The sequence below is a fragment of the Channa argus genome, chromosome 22 (genome assembly GCF_033026475.1).
Source record: "Channa argus isolate prfri chromosome 22, Channa argus male v1.0, whole genome shotgun sequence".
NCBI classification, from domain to species: domain Eukaryota; kingdom Metazoa; phylum Chordata; class Actinopteri; order Anabantiformes; family Channidae; genus Channa; species Channa argus.
Window position 1 is genome coordinate 10,481,249 of NC_090218.1, and position 27,028 is coordinate 10,508,276.

The window sequence follows — 27,028 nt, forward strand, 5'->3', positions numbered from 1 at the left end:
CTTTTCTTCTATGACTGAGTGTTATAACTCATTCTTGCATCAGATGTTTTTTGGGTCTTTACTGTATCTGAGCTCCCTCCCCTCTGTTAGTGAGTCTTCACAGTGATTTACCACATGGCATCACAAATCACGTTCGTCATTACCGTGAAATCCATTTTTAGTCGCAGACAAACACACACACTTGATTTGTTTCTGTTTCTCAGAATAGCGCAAACACTATCTCTATCTCAGAGATCAGCTCAGGAATTAGTTGTGACGCAGCTCTTGCATTTGCGCCTGGGGCAGCACACACACACACACACACTCAAACATACGTGGTCTTGACTGACTGACCTGCTAAACATACAAACATTTCACCAAACGGAAAGAAACGGCGAGACGCTCATTACATCCTGGATGTATTCTTTTTAGAAATGTATTAAACCTGAGTCCTAATGTCAAAAAATGAAGAGAGAACCCACGTTTTGATCGTAGTCGGAGGTGAAAGGGTGGAGGAGAAGGCGTATTCAAAGCAGAAGACAATAAATGCTGATGGACATGTAGCTAATGTTTCATTTGCTCAGAGTGGAGCAGCCCTGACAAAGTAACATGGAGTTTCATCACGTATTTGTGGACGCAGCGACACACTGACAGTGTCCATGCACCGATTTCCACTACAGCACCGAATCCTGTCGTTTTTATTGCAGTACTGCAAAAGGGACTGAAGCTTTACTGATCTTATGGACTGTACATGATGAAATACCTGAGTAATTTTAAATGTAACATTGAGACATTATTCTTAAGTTGTTGAACTGTTTGTCCATGCAGTCACTCAATGGTGAACCTTGCCCCTTCTCTCTGGGATGCTCTCGGATGCATGTTCTTCGAATTTATTTTCCTCGGTGTCATAACTTTTTGTTATTATAAATTCAATTTTCAATTCATTGTTATTTATATCACGCCAATTCACAACAAAGTCATCTCGAGGCACTTTACATAATAAAGTCAAGACTATACAAGTATGTAGAGGCAACCCAACAAATCCGCCTTGAGCAAGCCCTAGGCAACATTGGGGAGGAAAAACTCCAACAGTCTAAACCTACAGCATCATAACTAAGAGCTAGTTCAGGTTGACTGAGCAGCTTTAACTATAAGCTTTAGCTACTATTTACCATTCTACTTCTGGAAACTCCGTGAGCCACAAGTAGGCCTGCATTCTGAGATCGAAGTGGTCTAAGCGGACGATACGGTTCTATGAGGCCTTTTAAATAAGATGGAGCTTGACCATTAAGAGCTTTGCATGAAAGGAGCAGGGTATTAAATTCCATTTTAATTTTAATGGGAAGCCAGTGGAGAGAAGCTAGTGAAGGTGAAATACGATCTCTCTTGCTGGTTCCAGTCAACACTCTTGCTGCAGCATTTTGGATTAATTGAAGGCTCTTTAGGGGGTTTTGAAGTAACAAATGGATGGACTAGTTTTTCAGCATCACTTTGATTCAGGATGCTCTTAATTTGGCAATGTGCCGTAGGTGGAAGAAGGCTGTTCTAGACATTTGTTTTATGTGCGAGGTAAAATACAAATCCTGGTCAAAGAGAACTCCAAGGTTCCTCACAGCAGTAAATATAGCTGGGTATCATCTGCATAGCGGTGGAAGTTTATGGGATGTTTCCTAATAATGTTGCCTAAAGGTAACATACACAGAGTGAAAAGTATTGGTCCTAACACAGAGCTCTGTGGACCATAACTAACTTTTGTGCATATAGAAGATTCATCATTAACATGAACAAATTGCAATCTGTCTGACGGATAAGATTTAAACAAACGCAGTGCGAGTGCTGTTTCTGTACCGTGATGTACTCCTGACTGGAAATCTTCAGACAGGTTATTGCTGTACAGGTGGTCACCTAATTGCTGACCTTAACCCTAAAACCAAGTCTTGAACCTCAACAGCTAATAAAAATCAGAGGGCCAGTTTTCTTGGGATGTTTGGAAAGTGACGACATAAATAGTAATTCACTCACTCGCACACAAATACGAAGGGCATGTTGCCCTGCTGCCAGACACCTGTTGATGTAATTAGTGGCTGATGACAGCCAGCGTTCTGCAGATTGATGCGCCTGTGTGTGTGTGTGTGTGTGTGTGTGTGTGTGTGTGTGAGAGAGAGAAGCGATGTACACAGTCGGCAAGTGGTTTTAATCATTTGTGTGTGGCGGGTGGGGGGGCAACTAAAGTGCAGAGAGAGAGAGAGGATATAGTGAGAAGTTAGGGAGGGACGTTATGCTATGAGAGGGGTTTGCTCTGCTCAGCACCGTTAACACATTTGTAAAGGTGATGTCCAGCATCCCACATCATGGACGGATGGATGGATGAGGAAGAAATGAGGGGGTTTGACATATCGCAGGATTAAAGGAGGAGGGGAGGATGGATGACCCTGTACCAGGGGCCAGATTCATAAAAGTCGGTGTAGATTCAAGACTTTAACTGTGTCTAAGCATTTATATTTATAAAAACTCAAATGTGCATGATTATTATTAAGCCATAGTAATTCAGAATGCTGCCAGAGAGGAGGTCAGGACAGGTGGCCGCAGCTCAGTTGGTAAGGCAGTCGTCCACGGACCACAGGGTCAGTGGTTTGGTCCCTCCTGGCTATGTGTCTGTGTGTCCTTGGGCAAGTCATTGAACCCTAAGTTGCTCCTGGTGTGACCGGTGAGCACCTTGCACGGCTGCCACCACTATTGGTGTGTGTGTGTGTGTGTGTGTGTGTGTGTGTGTGTGTGTGTGTGTGTGAATGAGTAAATGAGAAGACTATAAAGCGCTTCAATAAAAGCGCTACGTAAGCGGACATTTACCGAAAGACTTTCGCGAGACGGCAGTTTGTGTCCCGTTTGACATTATAAGGCGTAAAAACTGTGCCAAATCAACATGCGGACAATGATCCGCCGTGGCGACTCTGAACTCACGTGATAAGCTGAACCGACAAAAAGAAGTTGGCAAATTAGTTAATGTTTCTGGATTTGGACCCACCCCACAATCTTTGCCCAGGTGTCATTTCAACTGTAACCATTTCAACTGTAACCAGAAGCATGTATTACTTATTCCAACCTGAAACAACATTACAGTGCATACACATGGATGATAAAGACCTACTGAGCCTACTAGCATGTGGAGCAGGTTTCGTAACAACTGGTAACAGCCATTGAACAGTGGGATTGCATCTGAGGCAGGTTCCACTCCTACAATTCTCCATGAACAGAAGAAGAAATGTTCTTAAACATAATAAGAAACCTCCATCACTCGTCAAGCATTATTTCAAATGAAACCTAGAAAAACGATTGGCTTTTAAAATGAGACAGGATAATTGACGAAACATGCAAAGATGTTCTTCCAGCACTGTACGTGTGGAAAAAAGCTTATGCATGTTTTTGCATTGTTGCATTGTTTTCAGATTCTCTGTAAAAACACAATAAGTTCAATTTATCCCTCATTTATTAATCATCAAATACTAAATGCTGCACATTGCAAGGATGCATCAATTTATGCTAATTTAATGTATTACTTCTGTCTTAACCTGTGCTTTAAATCACCTCTGCCACAAAACTAATGACCTGTCAAGTTGAATTTCTGCCCAGTCAGATTAATGAACGTCGTACGTCGACTTGGTCGTACCCAGACGGTACAGCAAATGACTGTGAACAAGCAAATATCACACCTGACAGGTCCAGAAAAAGTCGTTTAAATTTGATAAATGGAGAAACAGTCGTCCTGGTCGTTTCCTGACACGTTCAGCGTATAAACATGTTCACATCCCGGCGCTGTTTTCAGATTAAACAGAAAAGGCTGGTGAAGATATGTGAAGACAAAAAGTGACTCCTGATTATCGGACTTGTAAAAATATTGATACGTTTCCATTTTATCAAAAGGAAAACAGTGAAAGCTCGTCAGCTCCTCCATTATGACGCAAAGCGGGGATTTTGCTTCAAACTTTTCTGTTAAAAAGTTGGTGGGACTTGGTGATGTTTGCAGACGATTCTTTGGCCTGTGAGCAGGAGCAGCGCTGCATTTGCTTATTCAGAGATCTGCAGCTTCTTGAAGGAAGAAAAAAAAAACCAGCTGGACTTAAAAGGCCGACGTGTGGATGAGATAAGATGAGAGGATTGACTTGTGGAGGAGAAGAATGGCGAAGGAGAGAGCTGGGAAAAGGGCAGGAGGCTTTACCCGACAGAGGACACACAGTGAGAAAAGGTCAGAGGCTGTTTTTTTTTTTTTTTTCTTTTTTTTGGTGCCAAAAGAGATGGAAATTCAATTCAAGTCACTTCAACTCAATTCAGCCTCAGTGCAACAGCAGCTTTTTAAGACATTAAGAAATCCCAGTTAAGCACAGAAGATTAACACAGCATGACATGACTCTCCAACACTGACCTTTTGCACAATGTGCACAATGTTCTGTGTTATGCATCAATAAGTGAACAGAAGTGTGGAATTTATGTCCACGTTCATGACGTACACGAAGAAATGTGGTTTATTTTCAGTCAGCTGAAATTAGAAAAAGCCCGAGCTCGGTGCTGACGACAGTTGGCTTCGATATCTCGGGTTTGGAGGAGAGAGACTGTGTGTAAGTGAGTAAAATCTCTGGGTGAGGGGTGGGAGGAAAGACAACATGTTCCTCTCCTCCCTCATCGCTCGACCTCCTCTGTCGCTCCCTTCTTGCTCTCCACTCCTTTGTCGTGCGTCTAGGCAGAGGTGGTTGCTTTTGAAAACAGTACACACACACACACACACACACACACACACACACTGTGTCCTAATCAAAGCCAGGCTCTGCACATTGTGTCCCAGTTGAACAGCTATTTTTATCTGCAGTGCTCTAACAGGGATGGAATGGTCAGATAGGCCGGGCTGATGAATCCGTGCAGGCCGACAGATAAACAGTCGGCCTGCAGGACCAGGGCTTCAACTGCACACACACACACACACACACAGTGATTAATGCTACAATATGCAAGTTTGGGTGCAGTAAATGGTCCTGTGGTGCTGCAGAAAACCACCCTGCTCCTCCCTGTTCTGCCTCTGCCAACTGCTAATACTAACATTATTAAATGCACAAACCAACAGTGAGTTTCCTCTAATCGTGTCTGCAGCATGAATTAGCCTGTTTGTCGGTGGTACAGACCTCTGCTAATCATTCCACAGGAGAACGTCCCACATGTGCAGCTTGTTTACGTCACACATCAGAACAGAAATGCAGTTTTCAGGTACCGGTGCAGCTTATGCCTTTTATATCTGTGTACCATTGTTTGTTCTGCCTCTTTACTGCCTGATCCCATAGCTTCACACACAGATGTGGTTATGGATGCATTATTACTGATTTACCCCCGCGGGTTAACTCCAGTTGGCAGAAATCCAGCTTGTGGCTTGTTAGTTTGGGATTCTAGTCCTCAAGAGTCGGCCCCAATTAGTTTCTCTGCCTACCTCCGTCTCTCCAGATCGTGACTGTGTTGGGTTTGATGTGCAGTATATCCACAACTGACCACAGACAGCAGGGAGGGACAGTACTATTGTATACGATACTTGACTGACAACTGATTTCATACATTACCAATGCAGCCGCTCTCACAGGCGGCTCCTGTATTTTGTTCACTGCAGTAACAAGCTGTTACTGTGGACGTGCTGCTGGAAACACATTTGTAGAACTGGACAGCAAGTGCTGTCTGTGGTTTTCACTTTCTCTAACTCCACATTAGTTTTATTAGCCCATGCTGCTAAAGTTAACTCTGGGAGTTTATCCCTGAATTGGGCTTTTTTTTTTTGACTAAAATGTACAAAACTGTCAAAGTGAAAGCGCATTACTACAAGGTGAAGTGAAATATTTAGTGCAGACATTTTTGGGATCACTGGAGCCTAAAATCAACAGTATTCCTACAACAAATAAATACTGATGAATGTTGCAATGTTTTTCTGATGTTTTGAACTTCATGGGGGGTTGGTTGAAATAATTGTTGTGGTTGCAACACGTGGGCAGAATTGGACCCCGTACCTGGTCGGGGTATCGCCGACCTTTGTCGACCTTTCCACTGAAACATGTCCCTGGAGTTTTCAGAGCTAACGTGGGGATCGACTCTGTAAAATAATTCTGTTAGTGTTTAACAGCTGCAGCTGTGTGGGGACTGCACGTCAGCACCTTCCAGTGTCGTGATTCTTGTTTATCCAGGCTTCTGTAGGATCTGTCTCCCTTCATACCTGCCTTGCTGTTATATAGTCCTGCTACAGTCTGATGCTTGCTGTCATCTCCGTTCATCTCCTTTTCCTTCTCTGTGGCCAAATCAAAACAGTAGCACTCACATTTACGAGGGCAGCTTGTCTTTGAACGCCCATATGTGTTTAAATAGACACGCACTGTGAGAGTAATTTGACAGTATGGAGGAGCAGGAGCTTATGTCTCTGTGCAGGAAGACTCTGGGATCCAGATGATTGGCAGGAAACAGGAAGTTCCCTCTTTACTCATACATCTGATCGTCTCATTATTGGATGCACACAAAACCTCGTCACTGCAGTAATGTTTGTTTAACCTCGGTGAAGCCTTGGTTCAATTTCAGACACTTCAGTTTTGTTGTTGGAAGCCAGAAAAGCTGTCACCTGCTTACCAGGTCTTGATTCCGGTGACTTCTAACATTGCAGCTCAATGTCTTCTGTTTAGCACTGTGCATTATACCTTGTACACTGGAGTGGGTTGGTCTTCCCTCCCAAATCGATAACTGTCATCATTTTGCATCTATCCAGTTATGGTCTCAAATCACAGGACACAAATGTGCTGTGAATGGACCGGAACCTCTTTGGTTTCTTATTAACCTTGTAAAACATTTCTAATCTCATTCAATCTTAGAACATTTAAACCGTTGTACATTGTTACCTCGTTCAGTTATCGTAGTGCTTTTCAATCCGGCTCTGCTTGTTTTCCAACTATCCCTGTACGGCTCACTGCTGATTGCCTGATCCCCTAGAGTCGGATGTGGTTAGTCAATCAGAAGTTGGAAGATGAGGGTCTTAGATACCAAATAGGGGAGTGTGGTTGCAGGTGTAACATATACATCTGTACATTTACCTTTAATTTATAACAACCTGCAGAACCGAGGGTGTGGCACTATATTGGGTACAGTACAGGTGGTTATAGGAGCTTTAGGCTAAACTGCCCATTCGTCCATCTCCCACTCACTGCTGTTGTAGTCTGATTGACTCCAGTCAGCCACAGCCGACTCACAGTTTTAATTTCACCATTGTGCCGTATGTCCTGTACAGATGTGCACAGTTGGCGAATAGAAACACGGCTGCAGTGTCCTATTGTGTGTTCAAAACTACATCACCACACTTTGAAGTACTGTGGCGACTGTGGTTCTCACAGTGCTGTGATGAAGGGCAGCCATGTGTTTTATGTAACGTTCGTGGCACAACTGCACAAAATGATGTGTTCATACAGTTTTTATATGAACACGTCTGCTGTCCGTGGGTCCTCACTGTCTTTATGCTCGTCCCTGCATAAACCCGACGGAGAAAAGGAAACATGCTGCCAGTGTTGCACCCTTGTCCGGTGATGTAACGGTGATGCTCTGTGTTTCAGGTGCGTAACCTGTGCTACATGGTGACACGGAGGGAGAAAATGAAGCACACCCTGTGCGACCTGCAGGAGAAGATCTTCCACCTGCAGATTCAACTATTGGAAGAGGACATGGCTGGAGGTAGGAGAGAGAAACAAATGAACATCTCAGACACCTACACATATCAATGTTTATAGCAGCCAAGGCTGCCACAACACACACACACACACACTGCTCCCCCCCAATGAAAGTAAAGTCTGAAAATCTCCACTGCATGACGGTTACATCCAAACCCTTGTTGATTGAGTGTTGTGGGTGGACAGTTTTGGAAATGGCCTGTCATCATTTTTTTTCACAGTAGGCCACACTTGACACCTGCAGAGCAAAGAAGGCTGGAATAATAGTTCAGCCCGATATTGTGACACACACCATCCACATAAATGGAGCTCGATTTCCTATCCACTCTACACAGATGGCTGACCTTGATGCATTTCATGCAGCTGCTCTGTGATGGAGAACAGGAAGGATGAAGCTGGCTGTGTTGGCTCAATAGCTCCTTTAAAATTAGGTTTATAATCCTAGTGTGAGCGGTTAAATGCAGAAGTTTTTAACCTTTTGTCTTTTAGCTCCCTGGATAGTTATTTCACTCACGAGAGACAGCAGCACTTCTCTCTGTCACAAAATATAGTAAATTTATTATAATCAGAACAATCGGGGCACTTTGAGTTGGAGAAAGAACTGCTGCAAAAACACAACAATAGTTACAGAGCTGGCGACTGACCAGAGCGTGTCGGGGTGTAGGTTCAGCGAAAGAAGCATGTGCCGCTTACCTCCACCACCCTGCGTGTTAGCAGCGCTCGCATTAATGTTAGCTGCAAGCAGATACACTGATTTCACTGATTAATGGAAAAATGAGGGAAATAATGGTAGTTTAGAAATAAGCTAGTTTAATGCACTGGTTGGCTTATGTGAAAGTACTGTTAACAACATACAACATCCGTTTAGAAAAAAAAAACGTTTGATACATAAGTGTGAGTTCTCTTCTGCATCAAGAACAAAAACTGTAGCATGTTTAAATTAAACTGCCTAACTTGACACCGAGGGTCCTGCAATGTGACTGTCGCACCTGGCACATCGACAGTGGTGATACTAGCACAGTAAATGACAGTATGAAGCCCTGGGATAACTGTTCCGGAGCCTGGGCACTCGTCACCAAGAGTGAATCAGAGAGTTTTAGGTAAGATTCAGGTTTGGAGGAATTCGACAGGTATAGGCGAAGACCCTGGAGGATTAAAAGGAAACTGTGTGACTCCATTTTCAAATCCGCTGACAGACAATGTAGATCATCAAAAACCCAATATATAAAAGCAGTAGAAGGCTTCATACATAACGTTCAGGTCCTACTGTGAGCTATGAATGTTTTTAATTCTCAATGAACTTACAGAGCGATTCTGAGAAGCCTGATACAGACGTTTGAATCGAGAAGCGATAAAGACCATTGACAGCTTGGTTTAAGTCATCGGCAGATAGAAAGACTCTTATCTTGGTGATGTATTTGATCACTAAGACAAAGGCTGAAGTTGAATCGCACAGCCAGACTTTTAGGTTCAACCATCTACAGTGTTGTTGTTATGGTGATGATGGTTAAATATAGTTGTTAGAAATCCTGATGACCTGTATTCGCCTCAGAGAACCCAGTTCGTTCTAGCAGTCGTGACCTGCAGCTGTCATGGAGATGATGGTGAAAGCTTGTTGTCATGGCAATACCAGTGATGTCTCGCTGGCATGGTAATGATAGTGAACTCTTGTCAGCCTGCCCCTGTGGCTGTGTTATAGTGTGTGTGTGTGTGTGTGTGTGTGTGGGGGGGGTTAGTGCTCCATTTGCAGCACTCATCATTCTCGAGGAAGGCTGCACACACATCTATGCAATCAAATAAATCTTACAAACACTTTCACACTGTCTGTGTGTCTTACAATCACACACACACACACACACACACACACACACACACACACACACACACACACACAGTGCAGAGCTCCTGACTCAGCAGATTGCTGCCATCAGGTACTGGGAGCAGAGCTGCTGGCACTAAACAGCCATATCTATTCACACTGCCACAGGAGTTAGATTAGAGAGGATAGCTGGTGTGTGTGTGTGTGTGTGTGTGTGAGACCCGCAGAGAGTGAAGGATAAGGTTGTCTGCTATAATGAACCGTCTTGTCCCTCACTTTGTTTCTCCCGTTTTTAACTTTTTGTTTCCACTCTCCTTTTCTCTTTATCTTCTTCTTTAATCCATTTTCTCCATCTCATTCCAGTTTCCTCAAAGACTCCTATTTTCCACGTGTTTCTCTCTGTGTCTCACCTGAAACCAGTTTTTAAGTTCAGTCAGTTCTTCTTTTGTCCTTTTGTTCCCTCAAACTGATTTGGCAAACTGGGACTGATTGTCCCTAAAAGTAACTTACATTTTGCCCTCAGCGAAGTTTTTCAGAAAATAGCACAGACTGAATGTGTCCACACATTTATAATAATCAAATCAGGACCACAAAGTAAAAACAACGTTAATTAAAGCCAACTCGTCTGCCTAGAACATGCTGGATACACGTCTTGCACACTGAATGAGCTCCTTAGTATAAAAATAATCTAATTTCTTTATATGATTCAAGACCGGAGTGTTTGTCACTATTAATTTTTTTTGCTGTCAAATTGGTGGCACAGCCAATTCTATGCAGCACAGAAAGGTTTACAAGTGTGAAATCAGATTTTTAAAAACCTGTAGATACTCCAAGCTTAACCAGTGACACCATCCTGTCTCCTGTTGTCTCCCTTCAGGCATGTTTCCATGTGGAAAACACAGACACACTCACACACATCTCTACCCAACGTAAACCAGAGCCACCAACCTCTGTCCGCCTTTCCGTCCCTCATAGTACTTCGTCTGTCGCGTTCCACACACCGTCTGCCAGTCCGCCTTTCCGTCTGTCTCTCTGCCGTGTTTATCGGCCTTGTCTGTCGCGTCGAGGAGCAGCGTAGTCCTGCCTTGTAAAACCTAGCGTGTTACCGGCGAGGGAGACGGGCGGGCGGGCATTATCCCCTGTATCCTGACATGCTGACAGAGAACCTGCAGAAGAAGTAAAACCACATTTAGCAGCAAGAAAATCGTAAAAACCGAGCCTGGGGATGGAAAACCTTAATATCAACGAGAAATAATGTAAAAAAACATTTTATGTTACACTGTTGCCAATTTAAAGGAAGAATCCAAAAGGTATTGAACAATGAAAGAAGGAGAAAGTTACTCTTACTTCCCACCACATTTCCATCCCTTCTCCTCCTGTGAGCAGAAGCTTCCAGCTCCTCCACATCCAACTTTACTAAAGAGATGCCAGTTTCCCTGAGTCCAATGTCGCCCTTCATTTCCTCAACCAAAGTGCATCGTTGAGGCTACAAACTTCCACTGAAGCTTAAGTAAGTTCCCTACATGCTTCAAATCATAAAAAGGCTTCAGCCACTCTACAACTCGCAGGGTCCTTAATTTGCAAACAAATATAGCTGATACTACTGGGTTGGTCTGTGTGTGTGTGTGTGTGTGTGTGTTCCACTGAAGCACTGCCCCCTGGTACAGAGTTCAGTATCACTCTGGCTTCAAAGACTTTCTGAAGAAACAAAGTAAAAACAGAACTGAGCTGTGTCCAAACTGGTCCACAAAGGCCTAACCAGCAGTAGTTGAGGAGAACAATACATCCTTCCCGTTATTGGATATCACGAGTGACGGGGGACATTCCACTGCCAAAGGCCAAATTTTAATTTCAAATTCTTTTGCACCTTTTGACCCCACAGATTTGTATAAAGCTAGTTCCCTTTCCATCATTGGAAGTTATGTTTAACAGCAGAGTCAACGTTTGAAGACATTCGTAGCAAAGACAAAAGACAAGGCAGCAAGACCAGAAAGGGCTTTAAAAAAAAGAAAGTGAAAAAAATAGAAAGGACAAATGAAAAAGTTTGAAGGACGAGACGACTGCAGCCGCTCAGAGACGATGCAGAGGTTGTGTTTTTGTGGCACCTTTTGCATCAACCTAGTTTGCTTGGAACCTTAAGGGAGGTAACACCCAAAAAAGGATTTTGCTATAAACTAAGTAATGGACAGATTATAGTTTTAACCAAATGGTGAAAAGCAAAGGAGTCGCCATAGCTAAAACATTTCGTCCTGAGGGGACAATGAATGTCTGCACCAAATTTCATGGCACTTTATCCCATAGTTGGTTAAATATTGAACTTAAATGTCAAACAGTCAGGGCGCTACAGAAAAAGCCAAGAGTGGTCAGAGGGATTAGGGTCCACTGTCTGAGGACCATGACAATCAGTTATATTGATATCAAGTTTAGACCAATGCTGGTTTGACTTCAGTCAGATAAAAATTAAATCTGATATCAACTCACCACAAGTGTCACCAAGGTGACGATTTTGAAGTTGTAATGAAACCAGCTTTATCTTGTCTACTGTACTTTTTATATAAGCAGAACTTCTTTCCTTTATAGAAAGGGTATAGACACAAATGAAAAAAAAAAAAAAAAACAGGTTCGGTTTTATTCTGAGGGTAGAACTTTTTCTTGAAAGTACACACACACACACACACTCACACACACACACAGTATTATTGTTATGCAGGAAGTGTACTGCATTTAAATTCCAGCTCAAACCAAACTGTGACAAGCTGACAGTGGTTAGTATTGGCCCCTCTGATCTGCTCTCTGCAAGTGTGTGTGTGTGTGTGTGTGTGTGTGTGTGTGTGTGTGTGTGTGTGTGTGTGTGTGTGTGTGTGCGCAAGAAGACAGCAAAAATAGGGATTGAAGAAGAAGCAGATGGGAAGGGACAAAGATGGTAATGGGATAAAAAAAGAGCAGCAGAAGAGAGGGAAACAGCAACAGCAGTGATGAGAGAAAGGAGGAGAACGTGAGTGTGAAAGGACACAAGAAAAGGTGGGAGGGGGGACAAAAACTTTCTCACATTGCACTAATGAGCTCAGGTAAGAAATGGGACAGTGGCTACACACACACAGACACACAAACAGACCTAAAAAGAGGGGAAATTAATCACACACTTCAAAAAGACGAATCCCCCGGTGCTGCTGCACCTTCTAATCAGGAGAGTGAAGGAGGTTGAGAGGGAGGGATAATGTTGCAGAGATGGAGAGCGAGGCAACAGAGGAATGTAAAAACAAAAGAGAAGGGGAAAAAAAAAAAACACAGATCTGACAAAAAATGTGTTAAAATGGTTTCCGCTGCTGATAGTTGGATTTGTGCTGAGATTACAAGCTGCGGGGGGAAAAAAGCTCCCGCTCGTTCAAGCAGCCCCTGCAGGCGTCCTTGAAAACCCAAAGACTTAGTTTTCCTCCTTTTCCAAGCTGTAGAACTTATAAAAGAACAAGATCAGATTAGAACAAACTGGAAGAAATGGTGAAAAAATTGGGCCCTGGGAGATCAGAGGATAAGATGGTCCTGTCAAAACAAAAAGGGAAAAAAAAAAAAAACCACAGAGTACAATTTAGGAGCTGTGCGAAGGAGCGTTCCCTCTGGGAGCTCCCTCAAAGATCCCCTGGCGTTAATGGCCTCTGCAATTTCAACAAAAGCCATAAAATAAATTGGTACGACGCGAGAGAGATGTGGTGCCAGACTTCTCTTTGACAAATCCTCTTTGTATAAAGTCCTACAGCAACGCTGCCACCTTGGCACTAATTCCATAAGTCAGATTTCAGCAAGGACCCTGAGAGTTTTCAAGTTGCCTCGTCCCTTGTGGATGTAATAGGTCAGAGAACTCAAACCCTGTTTGGTGGCTGATCAGCTCGTATGGAACCACCTTACTGTGAAACCTGTTAAAGGGGCTGAATGTTTTTTTTCAGATGTCTGAACATATTGGAAATAAAATTTTAATTAGTCATTGTGTTCTAGATTTGCACGTTCTCCTTCCGTTTCCTCCAACAGTCCAAACACATGCATGTTGGGTTAATTGGTGAGGTGTGAATGGTTGTCTGTCTGTGTTGGTCCTGGCTTAGACTGGTGTCGCCCAATGACCCACACGACCCTGAACAGGACCAGCAGCTACAGATAATGGATGTTTGGGTAGCTTTCAATTTACTCCTTTGAATGAGTGTTGAGGCAGAGAAAAGAACATTTAAGGCCCTAGAACCAAAGACAAAACGAAACACCCACGTTCCTCGAAATGTTTCTGGGTTCCTGGGACTTTTTTTTTTGACTGGCTGTCCAGCTTTCATTGGATTGTGGATTCAGTTCTGACAATCACTACTGCAAATCGTGGAAACCTAAAACAGACAAATTAAACCAACAGCCTTCATTTGCAGGTGACGCAGCTGAATTTTGGTTCTCTTGATATTCAGGAGGCCGATGACTTGTCAGATCTCTGAAGAGAGGAAACTCGACTTGTTTGTATAATAATTTTTTTTAAAAGGACATTTTTACAAACTATTGTGACTTTCCCTTCATTTAACTTATCCCAGACACGAAATGCATCCTAATACAAAGACACGCTCCATCATGGACCTGGAATTAAACGCATCCTCTCTTTCAACGTCCTGTTCAGCATGAACTCTGTCCGTGCGCTCAGTGTTTTTCTTTGCCTTACATTTCATCTCTGAAAGTGCAAAATATCCCGATGCAAACATGAAGCAGCTTTAGTCCAATATAAACATCCAGCACACGAACGTTCTTTTCTTGTTTATCCGATTTTTGTATTGTAAACATTAGGTTTTGGATCATTTCTAACCCTGGCAACAGATACCATCTGTATCTGTTCCCCTTTGCTCATTCACTCCACACAACACACTCTCACCTTAACTCTAACATCAGCCTAATTCTGCCCTGAACCCTAAAACTGAGTCTTAACCTTCAAACAGCACTTTGAAGTTGTGAAGACCGGTCAAAATATGCTCTCTCTCTCTCACACACACACACACACCCCCATAGATCGTCCCGGTGTGAAATCTCTCTGTGGTCTCTCACAGCTTCATTCATGCATGTCCTGGTCCTCCATGCTAAAGCAAGCATGAGGACAGCCTAGTGCTGCTTATGACAGCCACACACACACACACACACCACTTTAAAAGAATCTATACTGTGTGCTACAGTAGAATAAATTACAGTGGGTGTTTTAAGCTCCCAGCTGCTGTATGGATGGCAGTGTCGGCCTTTTCTCCACTTTGGCCAAAACTGAACTAGCTCAACAACTATTGGATGAATGATGATGAAAAAAATGGACAAACATAGCAGAACTAATTGGGGATTATTCTTCCAGAAACACTTATTTCAATGGAACGACCAAACAGCTCACCTACTTACCACAACCACATTCTACGTTTTATCTTTGATTCCCAATGTCATAGGTGGCAGTAGTAAGCAAATCGTTGCACCAGAAACAGAAAGAGAGGTTTTCTAGCACAAGTCACACGTGGACTTTAAGGTTGCTAAGTAGTTAGTTTTGAATTGACTGCATGCGTCCAATTTGTTTGGCCAGCTCAGTTAAAAAGCTGCATGAGCATTTCTAGCAGATCCATCTGGGGCTGGATGAGTCCAAGTGACTTTCTGCAGCTCAAACATTTCACTTTAGTAGACCTGCACAATATTTGGCTTCAACAGTTACAGTGCCACAAGCAAGCTAAAGATTTCTAGTCACTTATCCTGGTGTTGCTGTGTTTTGAACTGTTGGATAGTGTCACGTCACAGATAACTTTGATTTAACGTAATGGCTCACACCTACCTCTGAAACTGACGGCTGAGCACGAGAGTTGATTATAATAATTCAAAACAGACGCTAGTGACCTTCTCTGGATGAACTGATAACTTTTCAAACCTATTCTTAATATTAATGACACGTTTTGCATTTTGTGCTAATTCACAAATGCATATTGGTTAAAATGCACAACTAAGATCAGTGCATCACCACTGTCAACACACAGTGACTGCTGACTGATGCACATGCAAACACACAAATACCAAATCCAGCTCTTCTAAACCCCAGTACGCTGTAATGAACCTCTAGGTTCCACCTGCTGTACTGGTAAATGCACGCAACACACACACACACACACACACACACACACACACACACACACACACACACACACACGATTCACGGCAGCAGGAGAGTTGGTGAGCCTTGCAGGCAGGACTGTGTGTTTGTGTAAGCAGCAGGAGCCTGTTACAACAAGCCACCCCAACAATAAGGAGTGTGTGTGTGTGTGTGTGTGTGTGTGTGTATTGATCTGCTAAATGTGCAGCTCAGCAATCATTTTATTTTGTCTTTCAGTAGAATTACAGAGCTTAAAGCTAAAACAGTTTTTCACTTAGTTGGTTGAATGAAAGAAACTGAAAATGCTAACCCTAGTAATAATAATGGAGAATCTCCTAAGAATGAATATAAATTCATAAGAAAATATAAAATATTAAAATATGAAATACTACAAAGATTATTATTAAAACGAATGCCTTTGATTCTTTTATATAAATAAGTCCTATTTCTACTTCCTTTATCAACGGTAATATATCGCAGCAAAATCTAACCCTTTAAATACATTGAATTCCTCATTCAATGGCTGACGATTTTCTGAAAATAAGCTTGTTTTCGTTTGTCAGAAAGTTGTCAGAGACATTAAATGTCTAATTTGATTTGAATAATACATAACACATGTTCGGTAAAATGAAGATTTTTTTTGAAGCACTCGTTTTCATTCATCTTGTAAAACTTTAAGATCATATAGCATCATTTATAGCTTATGGCTCACAGCAACTATTTGAATTGTGTTTTCTTGAAATTACCAGTAGTGATGGGAATATGCAGCCAGTATGTTGATCTCTTACACAGCCTCAACACACACAGTGACATTGAAACACATGGTAAGTTAGTATTTGTTGCGAGACTCTGGGTCTATTGGGCAGATTTATACTGTCAGGTATTGTTCTGACTGTGGTTTTCATCATGTGTACGCACCGTTTGTTGTGTTACCTGCCACACTGTCAGCTGGAGGGAGTGAGTGAGCTCCCAGCAGGGAGGTGCTCTGCAGGGCCGTGCTCCAGTCATGCTGTGTGCGTGTGTGTGTGTGCGTGTGTGTGTGCGCGTGTGTCAGCATGCTCACCGACCTGAACAACAACACACAGCTGATGTGTTTGTAAGCAATATGTGCAATAAGGTCTGTCCTGGGAGGCAGTGTCTGACAGATTGTCTAACGGTGTTGTGGGTTTTATTTTTGGGTTTTTTCCTTTTTACTTCCAAAAGTCTGATAGCTAGACAGCGCTGTTTGATTTTTACTTGCAAAGATAGAATTGACAACACACTACAATCACATATAGATGCCCAGGAAGCCCATGAGTAGTTTTGTTTTTCCCTGAGATTAAGTGTCATAATTCTTAAACTTTAACTGTATTACTGAACCTTTATAGCGAGCATTAACAGATATCCTGGTCATTCAGGTTTTACAGAGGCACCTGAATGTTTGTGAACAGATTCAGCCTTATTAATTTGTTTATTGTGGATTATGACTTTGGCTTATATGTGCACAGCAGAAATATTGGAACCATTTTAAGGGAAAACTAGAGTTAGGTGTTAGGAAGCCCTGCTGCTTCTATAGTAGACAAGTCTTAGGACCAAAGATACCTTTAAAGATATGAGCTGAAGAGTTGATGCTCAAAAGGTTACAAAACGGTTTTCAAAAACCGTTTGGACAAATGGAGAACATTCAACAGCTCTGTAAACCTTTCCAGGAGTGGTCGACCAGTGAGCACAATGCTAAGAGCAGCTAGTCCAGCAGGAAACTAAAGGCCTCCCCCTGCAGTGGCTACAATCAGTGGTGTCCGTGTGTTCACCATCAGGAGAACACTGAACAACAGAGGTGTGCAGGGCAGAGTTGCGAGAAGGAAGCCACTACTCTAATTTCTGACCGTCTACAGTTTGTGGGTGAACCAGAATGTTCTTTTCTGTAGATGGAGACGACTAAAGTAGAACGTTTTGGTGTGAATGAGAAGTTTTTTGCTTAGCAACATGCAAACACTAAGAACCTTATCCCCTCTGGGAAACATAGTAGTGGCAGTATTATGATTTGGACCCGCTGCACCAAGATGGCTAACAATCATCCATAAAGCTGTGTATGCTGAGTTGTGCAAGCAAATTCTACACGAAAATGTCAAAGTGTCCATCTGTGAACTTGAAGCTCATCAGAAAATACTTTTCCAAGTGGAAGGTTTTTGTTTAAATGCGATCACCTATTAGGTCATATTTATGGAAAAGTGAGAGGATTCAAAAGGGCTCGCAAACATTCAAGCCCCTCTGAACCTGGAGTGTGCAGAACCAGAAAAATGTCAGTAATGATGAACCACACATCCACATCCACATCCACATCATTTAAGCATTTAAGTTTTCTTGCAATGTTTTTGTCAGTGGAAATACAACTAATTAGCTCCTGATTATATTTTTTTTATGTGATTAATATATTTTCAGACTCTATGCTCTTATCCGACATTTGTTGTAGTACAGCATTCCTGCAGAAATTAATTTCACAATGTCTTAAAAGGTCCATACAAACAGCATAAGTTCTAACATTGGAGCAGTTTACAGGTGAATGACACCTGCAGCATTTTCTCTCCTGCAAACAAATCAGTGTGCAACTTTTGTCAGTGTCTGACGATACTTCGGCTGAGTGCTCATCCACAATATTTGTCACTCATTCAACCATCACGGGCTGCTTGTGCACATAGCACAATGAGGTAGTGTTTCTGTTCTTAAAGTCAGGGCTTTAGTGCAAAGTCTATACTTTTCTCATTGCTTCTATTACTGTTGGTATATATTATGTTTAGCTGAGTTGTTGCAAAAAAAAACTATTTCCTAAACAGTTAAGCGTGAAACCTTTAATAACTGATTTTCATGGATCTGTTTTGCGTCATATTTCTTTGCTACTTTCTCCAAGTCCACCGAAAAAGCACTGCAAATCAAACACATCAACTAAAGCCATAACCTGAGCCCATCTTCCATGTCTCCCTGCAGAGAAACCCCAGAAGGGAGAAAAGAGGAAGCCGAATGGAGTGAAGGAGAAGGGGAAGGAGAGAAGGAAGAGTAGCCCTGAGAAGAAGAAGGAGAGATGGAAGTCAGACAATGGCTCCCTGCTAAAAGAGCTAGGTACATTGTGTGTGTGTTTATGTGTGCGTGGGTGGGTGGGTGTACGCCCTGCAGTGTCTGCAGCGTTTCCAATCTGATCAAATGCACCTCATTGGCTGAACATATGCCTGTGTGTTTGTGTCCATATGAAAGCTCCTGCTGACAAAAGGTCAGCACATTTACAGCCTGGATGCATCAATAATTTATTTGAGGAAAGTCATATGTGGTTTCTTCATGCTACCAATAATTTACCTTTGAGCTAATGTAACAAATGTGCATTTAGAAACGTACTAACGATGCATGAAGATCAGCTACTTTTATTGAAATACAGGATAATTGTACTTTTGTCGTGATCCTTTTCATGTTGGTGTGTTTTACAAACCTATATGCCTCCATCAACAGTCCTGTCGACATCTTCTATGTGTTGATTGAGTTCCAGGTGCGATGGTAAAATCTTTAGTCGGAGTTGACTGCAGCTCAGCGGGTTTGATCCAGCACTTCACTCTCTTTGCAGTGTGAAAGAGAGGAAACACAAGTAAGACTAGATATTATTAATGTCATCAAGGTAAATCCTGCAAACACCCTCTCAGCATTTCTGTAACAAAGAGATCTTTGTACACTAGTACTGGTCATACTGGGAGGTATGGGGACTGGACTTTATCACACTGGTTGAAGCCCAGTTACCACTTCTTATCCTCTAAAAGTAGCATTGAACGCCTCATTCTCTGAGCTATTTTGAAATTGATTTTACCAGAGACGTTATTAGTACAAATCTTATATTCTTCATATATTTTAGTTACACTCCAAGCAGAATTACAACATAAAAAGTAAATTATTTACCACAACCTAAGTTACCATAAAGTCAAATTAAAAAAAAATTAAAAAAAGTATAAAAGCCATAATCGAACTTGGCCTGGGAGCTCTGCCCCAAAGGAATCGGATCGTTTTCAGCACTAAATGTCAGCGAAGCTGATGGGATTTACTCAGATTTTGGTACCAAATGAAAAGATGTTTTTCAGTGTTAACAATTCCATCCATGCCTTCAAGGTAACGTGCTGTATTTGTCATCATACATGCGAGGAAACTGCATTAGTCCTGAGCGAACCACCACCACTACTGGCCAACCTGACCTGGTCCCTAAAACACGTTTTTAGTCAAAGTATCAAAGATAAAAGGTTAAAGTTCAGAGCCCTGTATGTGGTGTACGATATATTACAGACAGCAAAGGATCAGTAATCAACAGAAATACTTAACATGCGTTCACTTAAAATGTCAAACAGGTGAACTGTAGTTAGACTTTTTGACCTGCACTTTTTCAAGACATTTGTTTCAGAACATATCTTCTCGTGCAGAGGTGTACTGGCATCATTGCAGAGACATTTTGAGCAAGGCTCACCCTTCCAACCAATCGTTGAATCTCACCAAGTTCTGCCGGATTAGAAAGTTTTGGACCTACTTATTTATTGTAATTGTGTAACGAATACTTGCAAGCCTGTGTAGAGCGTAGAAGATGGGAGAAGAGCAGAGGAATTGCTTAAGTTGCATATTTTAACTTTGAAATGTGCCTGATTAAGAATCATCTGACAGCTGATTTTAAAGATGTTTTAATCGTGGTGCAGCAGCTAGTGAAGATTTAGTTCTGTAAAAGCTGGTGATACATTTCATATAAAAGGATTTTTAGAATCCGTAACCCAAACTTTTGTGATGGTTAAAGGGAACTAAAGCTGTCAACATGAGGCTTAGAAATAAAGGTAGAGAGAGAAGCTCTTAGCATTAATGAGCAACTTGGAGAGAGAGACGCTGATGGAATACGTGAGGAGGAGGCCTGTCACTGCCAATCCTCTTCATCAGGCAGATGACGATGGATAGTAACGGTTGTCAGTCCGGCTTGAAGGTGATCCATTCGCTGCGACCCATCACCACAGCTCCATACATCCCTCAGAAGATGGATATGAAATGGAACTCGAACAACAGATTGATGTGTGTAGATACTTGCTATTAACACTGACGATTTACGGGAACTCGGCTGACACTGGAAACCTCCATCCACTAGAAGTGAACGAGGAGATAAAGGCTCGGTATCTCGCTCGAGGACACTTGTTAGACTTCTGTTGGACACACGCGGCTGCCGTGGTGATTGAATCTGCAGCTTTGAAGTTGACAGCGCGAGACGAGCCACCTGCTTGACTCTTGAGGTGCAAGTGAACATTACGATGCAGAGACATCCTCAAAAAAAATACAAAAAGACGCTCTGCAGCGGTTTGTCCGTTATTTCTCACGGAGCAGCAGTGACATGTTTGGCGCGATGAAGGCTACGAATGATAGTTTTTTGTTTTTGTGTGGCTGAGAGGTTGAGTTTCTCGGAAAATCTTCCAGGTTCGTGTTACTGAGAGCAGGAATGTGTTGACTGATGTGTTAATTACGCAGTGCAGAAGCCTAGTTTCATATATTTAACTGAACTAACTGATCTATCCATCTGCATTCATTTAGGCAGGCAGGCTCGTTTTCAACGTTGCCGTCTGTAGTTTCATGACATCCTGCAAACTTCCTCAGTTTATGTTTTCAGATGCTTTCAGACGCAGGAGCGTCACGGGACAGTAGAACTGTGACATTTTGATGAGAGCTGGTGCCGTCGGTCATGGCAGAACCAGAGCACGCTGCCAGGATCAAACGGTGTTTCTTCCTTCTCTTCCCTTTTACTTCATCTCTTTTGCTTTTGCTCGTTTGAGAAAAGCTTCACATCGAAATGACACAACAATTCTCCAGTTTTGTTAGCGAAGGTGAAAAAGTGATTTAATAGCATTAAGATGGAATAAACGGTCGGGATTTTTAAAGGACAGTAGGAACTTTGATAAACCAAATAGATCTTTGCACAGAAAATACAGAGTTGCGCTTTTCTAGTGGTGGTTTCCCCTTAAACTGCATCTGAAAAATAACTTTTGTCCCCAAATAGCGTGTTGAATAGTGAATTACACGTTATAATGTGTAGTTGCATGCAGCTAAAGCAAGATTCTAAGTGTTAATTGGTGTTAAATGAAAAAAAAATAATGACATCTTCTATGAAGACGTATTTTATATGATTACAACCATTTTCTTACTGCAGTCATTGAGTCTCGTTTATATTCCAGCCTCGACTTACAGCTGATGACAATTACATTAATAAAGTCTGGTGAATGTTTACACAGAGCTTACAAATGTTAAATATGGGCACTTAAAGTGTGACCTTTTTCACCGGTTTGCGCCTCCTAAATGGATTCAGTCGAACAATCAAAATGATTCATTCACCATAAGTGGATGTGATATAGAGAGAAGATCTGATATAGTTTGAATGTTACTGTGTAAGACGACTAAACAGTGATAAAAATGCACTGAAGTCGTTCCACAGGAAAGAAGCGTGTAAGTTGTGATATAGGGTGTGTGTGTGTGTGTGTGTGTGTGTGGGCGAATTAAATGGAAAAACAAAGTCCTCCATATCTCAAGGCTTTTTCTCTAAAAACAAGCTTCACTGCTCTGAATAGCTTCTATATGTAGGACACCAAGTGGGTGGACTTGTGGTCTTACATAATGCTTGTTTATGTGTTTTCAGATCTGATAAGTTATGAATATCCTGCATTGACATTCTGTAAAAAGCTGTGGGCTGCTCAGACAATGATTGTACATGATTAATATCGGAGAGCCTTAATGACAATGAGCTATGATGACTAATTGTGCATCTTTAATATCATTTATGTTCTTTTCATCTGCGCTTTTATGCGCGGAAAAGCAGTTCGCCCACAGTATCCGATGGATCACATTTTATACGGTAGATCTTAAAAGGTAACATCTCAGCTCAGCTATAAATCCTGCTGCTCAAAGGGAGCGTCAATAGAAAACTATCATTTTCATCTGATAAGGATGGGGAATTGAGACGAGCAGATCAGACATGTCCACATACAACATGTGAGACACATGAAAGTGTTGTTAAGTACATGGACAGGACATGCCAGCACACGGAAGTGACTTAGAAAATGTGAAGAGCACAGTTTCTTCCTGTGATCTCAGAAAATGAACATGTCAGAACGCTGCTCTGAGCTACTGAAACCACTCGGCAAAGACTCCACGCTGTCATCAAAGGGTGAAATCTAGAGTTGCTCTGGTAATTTAAAAAAAATTATAAAAAATAGGTTCTGACTTTGATGGATTGTAACACCAATTGGGTAAAATAAAAAAATGATATACAGCTAAGCTAAAACACACTCTGTTGTTAGCATTTCTATATTATACGGTGAAAGTCCATCCGTCAACAAAGACGCCGTCTGAAGTTGTGGCTTTTTAAGTGGTAGCTGCAGCCTAGAGTTTGGAGAAGTGGACTTGTATGAAAGTATGAGACTGTAAGTTGTTGGATTTGGACCTGTTTATTTTAGATTTTGCTCTGTGGCTTTACTCGCGGTCGCTTTCATTGATATTGGCTCTGAATGGTGAGAGTCTCCAGCTTTAATTCTGCTTTAATTTTCTGGCTTCAGGATTCAAAATCGGCAAAGTTGGACTGTATTTTCAGGCCCCTACTGCGGTGAACTGCATTGCCAATAGCAACATAAAACATTAGTTTCAATAAATCTGACTGGTTTTGATAAAGGGCTCAATCTGACAAACAGTGCATGAGAGTATGCAGCTTTTTATTAAGACGTTTGGCAGCACGATAGCAAGCATGCTATCACTGACAATCTGACAGTGTTTAATTATATATATAAGATTCTACTTTTGAAGCAAAAAAAAAAAAAAATTACAATGCTCAATTGGTTTCAATCACCCCCCTTTGGCTATAAAACCTCACCAACTTACTGCTGACTACTGGGGTTCAGTCCAGTAAAACATGCGAAATGAGCAAAAGCTTGTAAACAACTTTTGCATTGCTAATTTGCTAAAGAAATTGCTGCAACCGTTCACATTAACGCTGTTAACTCTCTTTTCCATTAAGTTTTCCTGATCGTTTTGCTGTGCAACACTTACTGTGGTTATGCACATACATATTCTATGAGTGATGTGTGCACAGACTTTAATTTTCACTTCCATTATGAGTTAAATTTTCTAATGGGCATTAAATCAAAGGTCAAAAAGATGTCCAGCTGTTTGCGTTAAATCCAACTGAAACATGCAGGACATAAGTGTAATTTGACTGCACTCTAATATTTCAACATGTAGTTGGGACCTACTTTATATTACAATACATCCATTGAATTGATGTTAAAACAGTCATTATGCTGTTCACCGGGGGGGGGGGGGGGGGCATTAGCAGCTGGTCTCAGAACGCACTTTTTACACAGCCACAGATAAGTCAGAGCACCCAAGCCGACTCCTGTTAAACACAACATTAAAACCACCAGGTGGTGTTAATAATGTGCACGTGTGTGTAACCTACAGATCCCAAAATGCACCATTCAATCTTAATTTAATGTTCTCCTGATGGTTTTTAGTCAATAAAATGGAAAAATACTACCCCCACCAACGGCAATGACGGCGAAAGCTACAAAAAGGAGAGAAAATGCAATTGTCTTGGATTTTATAATAAGTGTGTGTAGCTCAGCTTTTTAACACGTTGGGTATTTTATCAGTGTCGGCCCTTAAAGATCTGCCGTGGTCATACTTACGCACATACACTGATCATCCATAACATTATGACCACGTGCAATTTAATGGAATCGATACAGTGGCCCTGTCATGAATTCTACTTTTACAAGGTTATAATTTCTCAGTTTTTAGGTTTGAACTTGCCAGAAAGATGATACTTTTAGGTCAAAGTGGTTAGTGGGGTCGTGCTGACGTGGTTCTAATGTTTTGGCCGACCTATCTGAAATGAATGAATGAATGTGAAGTGAATAAACAGACACCAACACAATACAGCAGAATAGTTAGACTCTGCATCCCCTTCTTCCTGATATCATCTCCCTCTCCTCAGTTTGTGTTTTTCTCCGGGACTCACAGTGTCTCTGTGCTATAACACTCCCTCTTTCTGTTTATCTTTCCTCCTTTCTTTCTCAGACTCAGTCTTTCCACCTGACTGCTGAGGAACAAGGGCTGTAGCTTGATGTAGAAAAGATCCTCGGAAATCATCGCTCACATTGTTTCCATGACAAACAAGCCCTTCTGTGTACGTGGCGGCTTTTGTTGTGTGCAACCATATCATTTGTTTGTGTATGTGTGTGTACATGTATGCTTTCCTTCGTCAGCGTCAGTGTCTATATCGTTCCTGTCTCAGTGTGTCGTCTGTGTGTTTGTCTTTGCCTGCCGTATGTGTTCATATCTCACAGTTTCTGTGTGTGTGTGCGTGTGTGTGCGCGTGTGTGTGTCAGGCCATCTGTTCTCTGTCGGGTCTGGTCCTGTCTCCCAGGGCTTTTGTCTTGCTCTGAGTGTTGTGGGATCAAGAAGACAGACATGTAGCATAACTCCTTCTCCGATGTACTGTCCCCTATCCTCACTGTTGATTAGCGGGGTCCATATGCCAGTGATGATTGAAAAAGGAAAATAGTTTTGAACTTTTCTGGTGCCAAACTGACTTACTGGGGAGTTTATTCCTCAAAACTCAGATCCACAACAAAATGTCATCCAATCTAATCTGCATGTTCCAATTTACATGTACTGGTAAACAAAGCGTCGGCTGGCGAACTACAGAGCGAGACGATGAAGTGCGTTATTGCCTTTCAATCTCCAAAACCCAGTGCTCAGATGTCTTCAAACTAGTCACTGTATGAATTTATTGTTGCAGGATTCCAAAAGTGCCAGTGAATGGGCTGTTTAAGTACATTTGTTTCAGCACGTGTATTTTTACATTATGAACATGAGCTCCAAGCTCATGTTCATGAATAAAGCTCCAAGCATTTCAACAAGTTTATACACCAAGGTCACAGTGCAGCTGAGTAATACCCGTGACATGAGTAAACAAATCACCTGCAAAGCAAATTTGGTCTCCGTCTACTGACGACACATCTGCAGGCTAATGGCCTTTGAGCCCTGCCGGAGTACAATGATCCTCTTTGTTAAGGTGCTGTACATCTTTTTTTTGATGGAACGTTTAAAGCTACAATCTAAAATCAATATAGTCAAATTACAACATTTACATGTGTGTTTGCACATACAGGGTTTTCCCCACCATATAAAGTCTTAAGCTGAATTCGTTCCCGACGGTGACGGTGTCACAAAACCCTGCACATCCATCACTTCCGTCATCCATCACTTCCGTCATCCATGCACAGGCCTGGCACCTGCCGGTCGTATTTTTTATTTTTATTTTTTAAACTCACCTTAGCACATGCTTCCTTGACGATTGGCTCACTGGTCGGGGGGTGAACCCCAATCCAACCACTTTCTTCCAACGTGCAATAATATTAAGATAACTAACATCTTCTGTTGACATTAACTCCCAAGCTCATCAAACATGTTACTAAATATTTCTCCATAGCCATAACTCGAGACGATAGTAGTGACAGATATGTACTAATCTTAATATCGTAACTGTAATCTCCCTCCACCTTTGTGTGTAGGTTTTACATTTAATTAACTCTACATATCACCTGCAGCAGCTCTAATGTGTCCTTTGTGTGAGGTGCGTTCAGGCACAGTACAAAGTGGAGGTCGTCTGTGTTTGTTTGGAAAACGTGCGTGTAAGGCATTCTGGAATAGTGTACAGTACTGTGTGCACCTTGTAGAGCCCCCCACCCCCTTTGATAATACTGCAGGGAGTAAGTGTGCATCATTAACTTTTGTGGCTGGTGGTGTCAATAAATGCAGAACTTCCTTGAGTTCTCACCAGTTTTCACTAAAGGTCTTGGCTGTGTTGCATTCTTGTGTTCTCAGGCTGTTGTCACCGATCAAAGATACGTCTTTTTCCTGGGTCCTGGCTGATCAAAGATATCAGCCTTGTATTATTACTGAATCTTAGTGTTGTGTTGCATCTGTAACAAAAATCACAAGTCCAGGATATTTGTATAGCTTCTTACCTATTGACGTATATTGTGGAATTTTCAAGGACTAAGCTTAAATAGCACAACTTTTAAGTTGAATGAAGTGGTCAGAAAGATGTTGACATTAGAATGGTGTAAAATCATTTCCACACGATATGGTGCACAAGTAAAACTGTCAGGTTCAGTCCTGCCGGGCTGGTTATTCTGGATGCCACTATCGTGTTCCATGCTGAGCTTTTTGCCTTTGATTCAAGTATTTAGTTGGTTTATCTTCTACCAGCTTCAATTTTCTTGCTCTGCTGCTCCTCCCCCCTCTTTACTTGTATCCACGGACCGAGCGACAGCCTGTTGCAGTTGTTCTCCTTTT

General features: G+C 41.9%; 1 protein-coding gene across 2 annotated transcripts in view; it reads left to right on the forward strand.

Moving 5' to 3' along the window:
- jade2 (jade family PHD finger 2) overlaps nt 1-27,028 on the forward strand; it is a 175,653-nt gene that overhangs the window by 130,094 nt on the left and 18,531 nt on the right. Inside the window, exons 11-12 of one of the 2 annotated variants that reach the window (XM_067492161.1) lie at nt 7,593-7,710; nt 18,614-18,745. In XM_067492161.1, coding sequence (XP_067348262.1) covers nt 7,593-7,710; nt 18,614-18,745 — 250 coding nt within the window. The remainder of the gene's footprint in view (nt 1-7,592; nt 7,711-18,613; nt 18,746-27,028) is intronic. The other variant, XM_067492162.1, reaches the window with a different exon arrangement.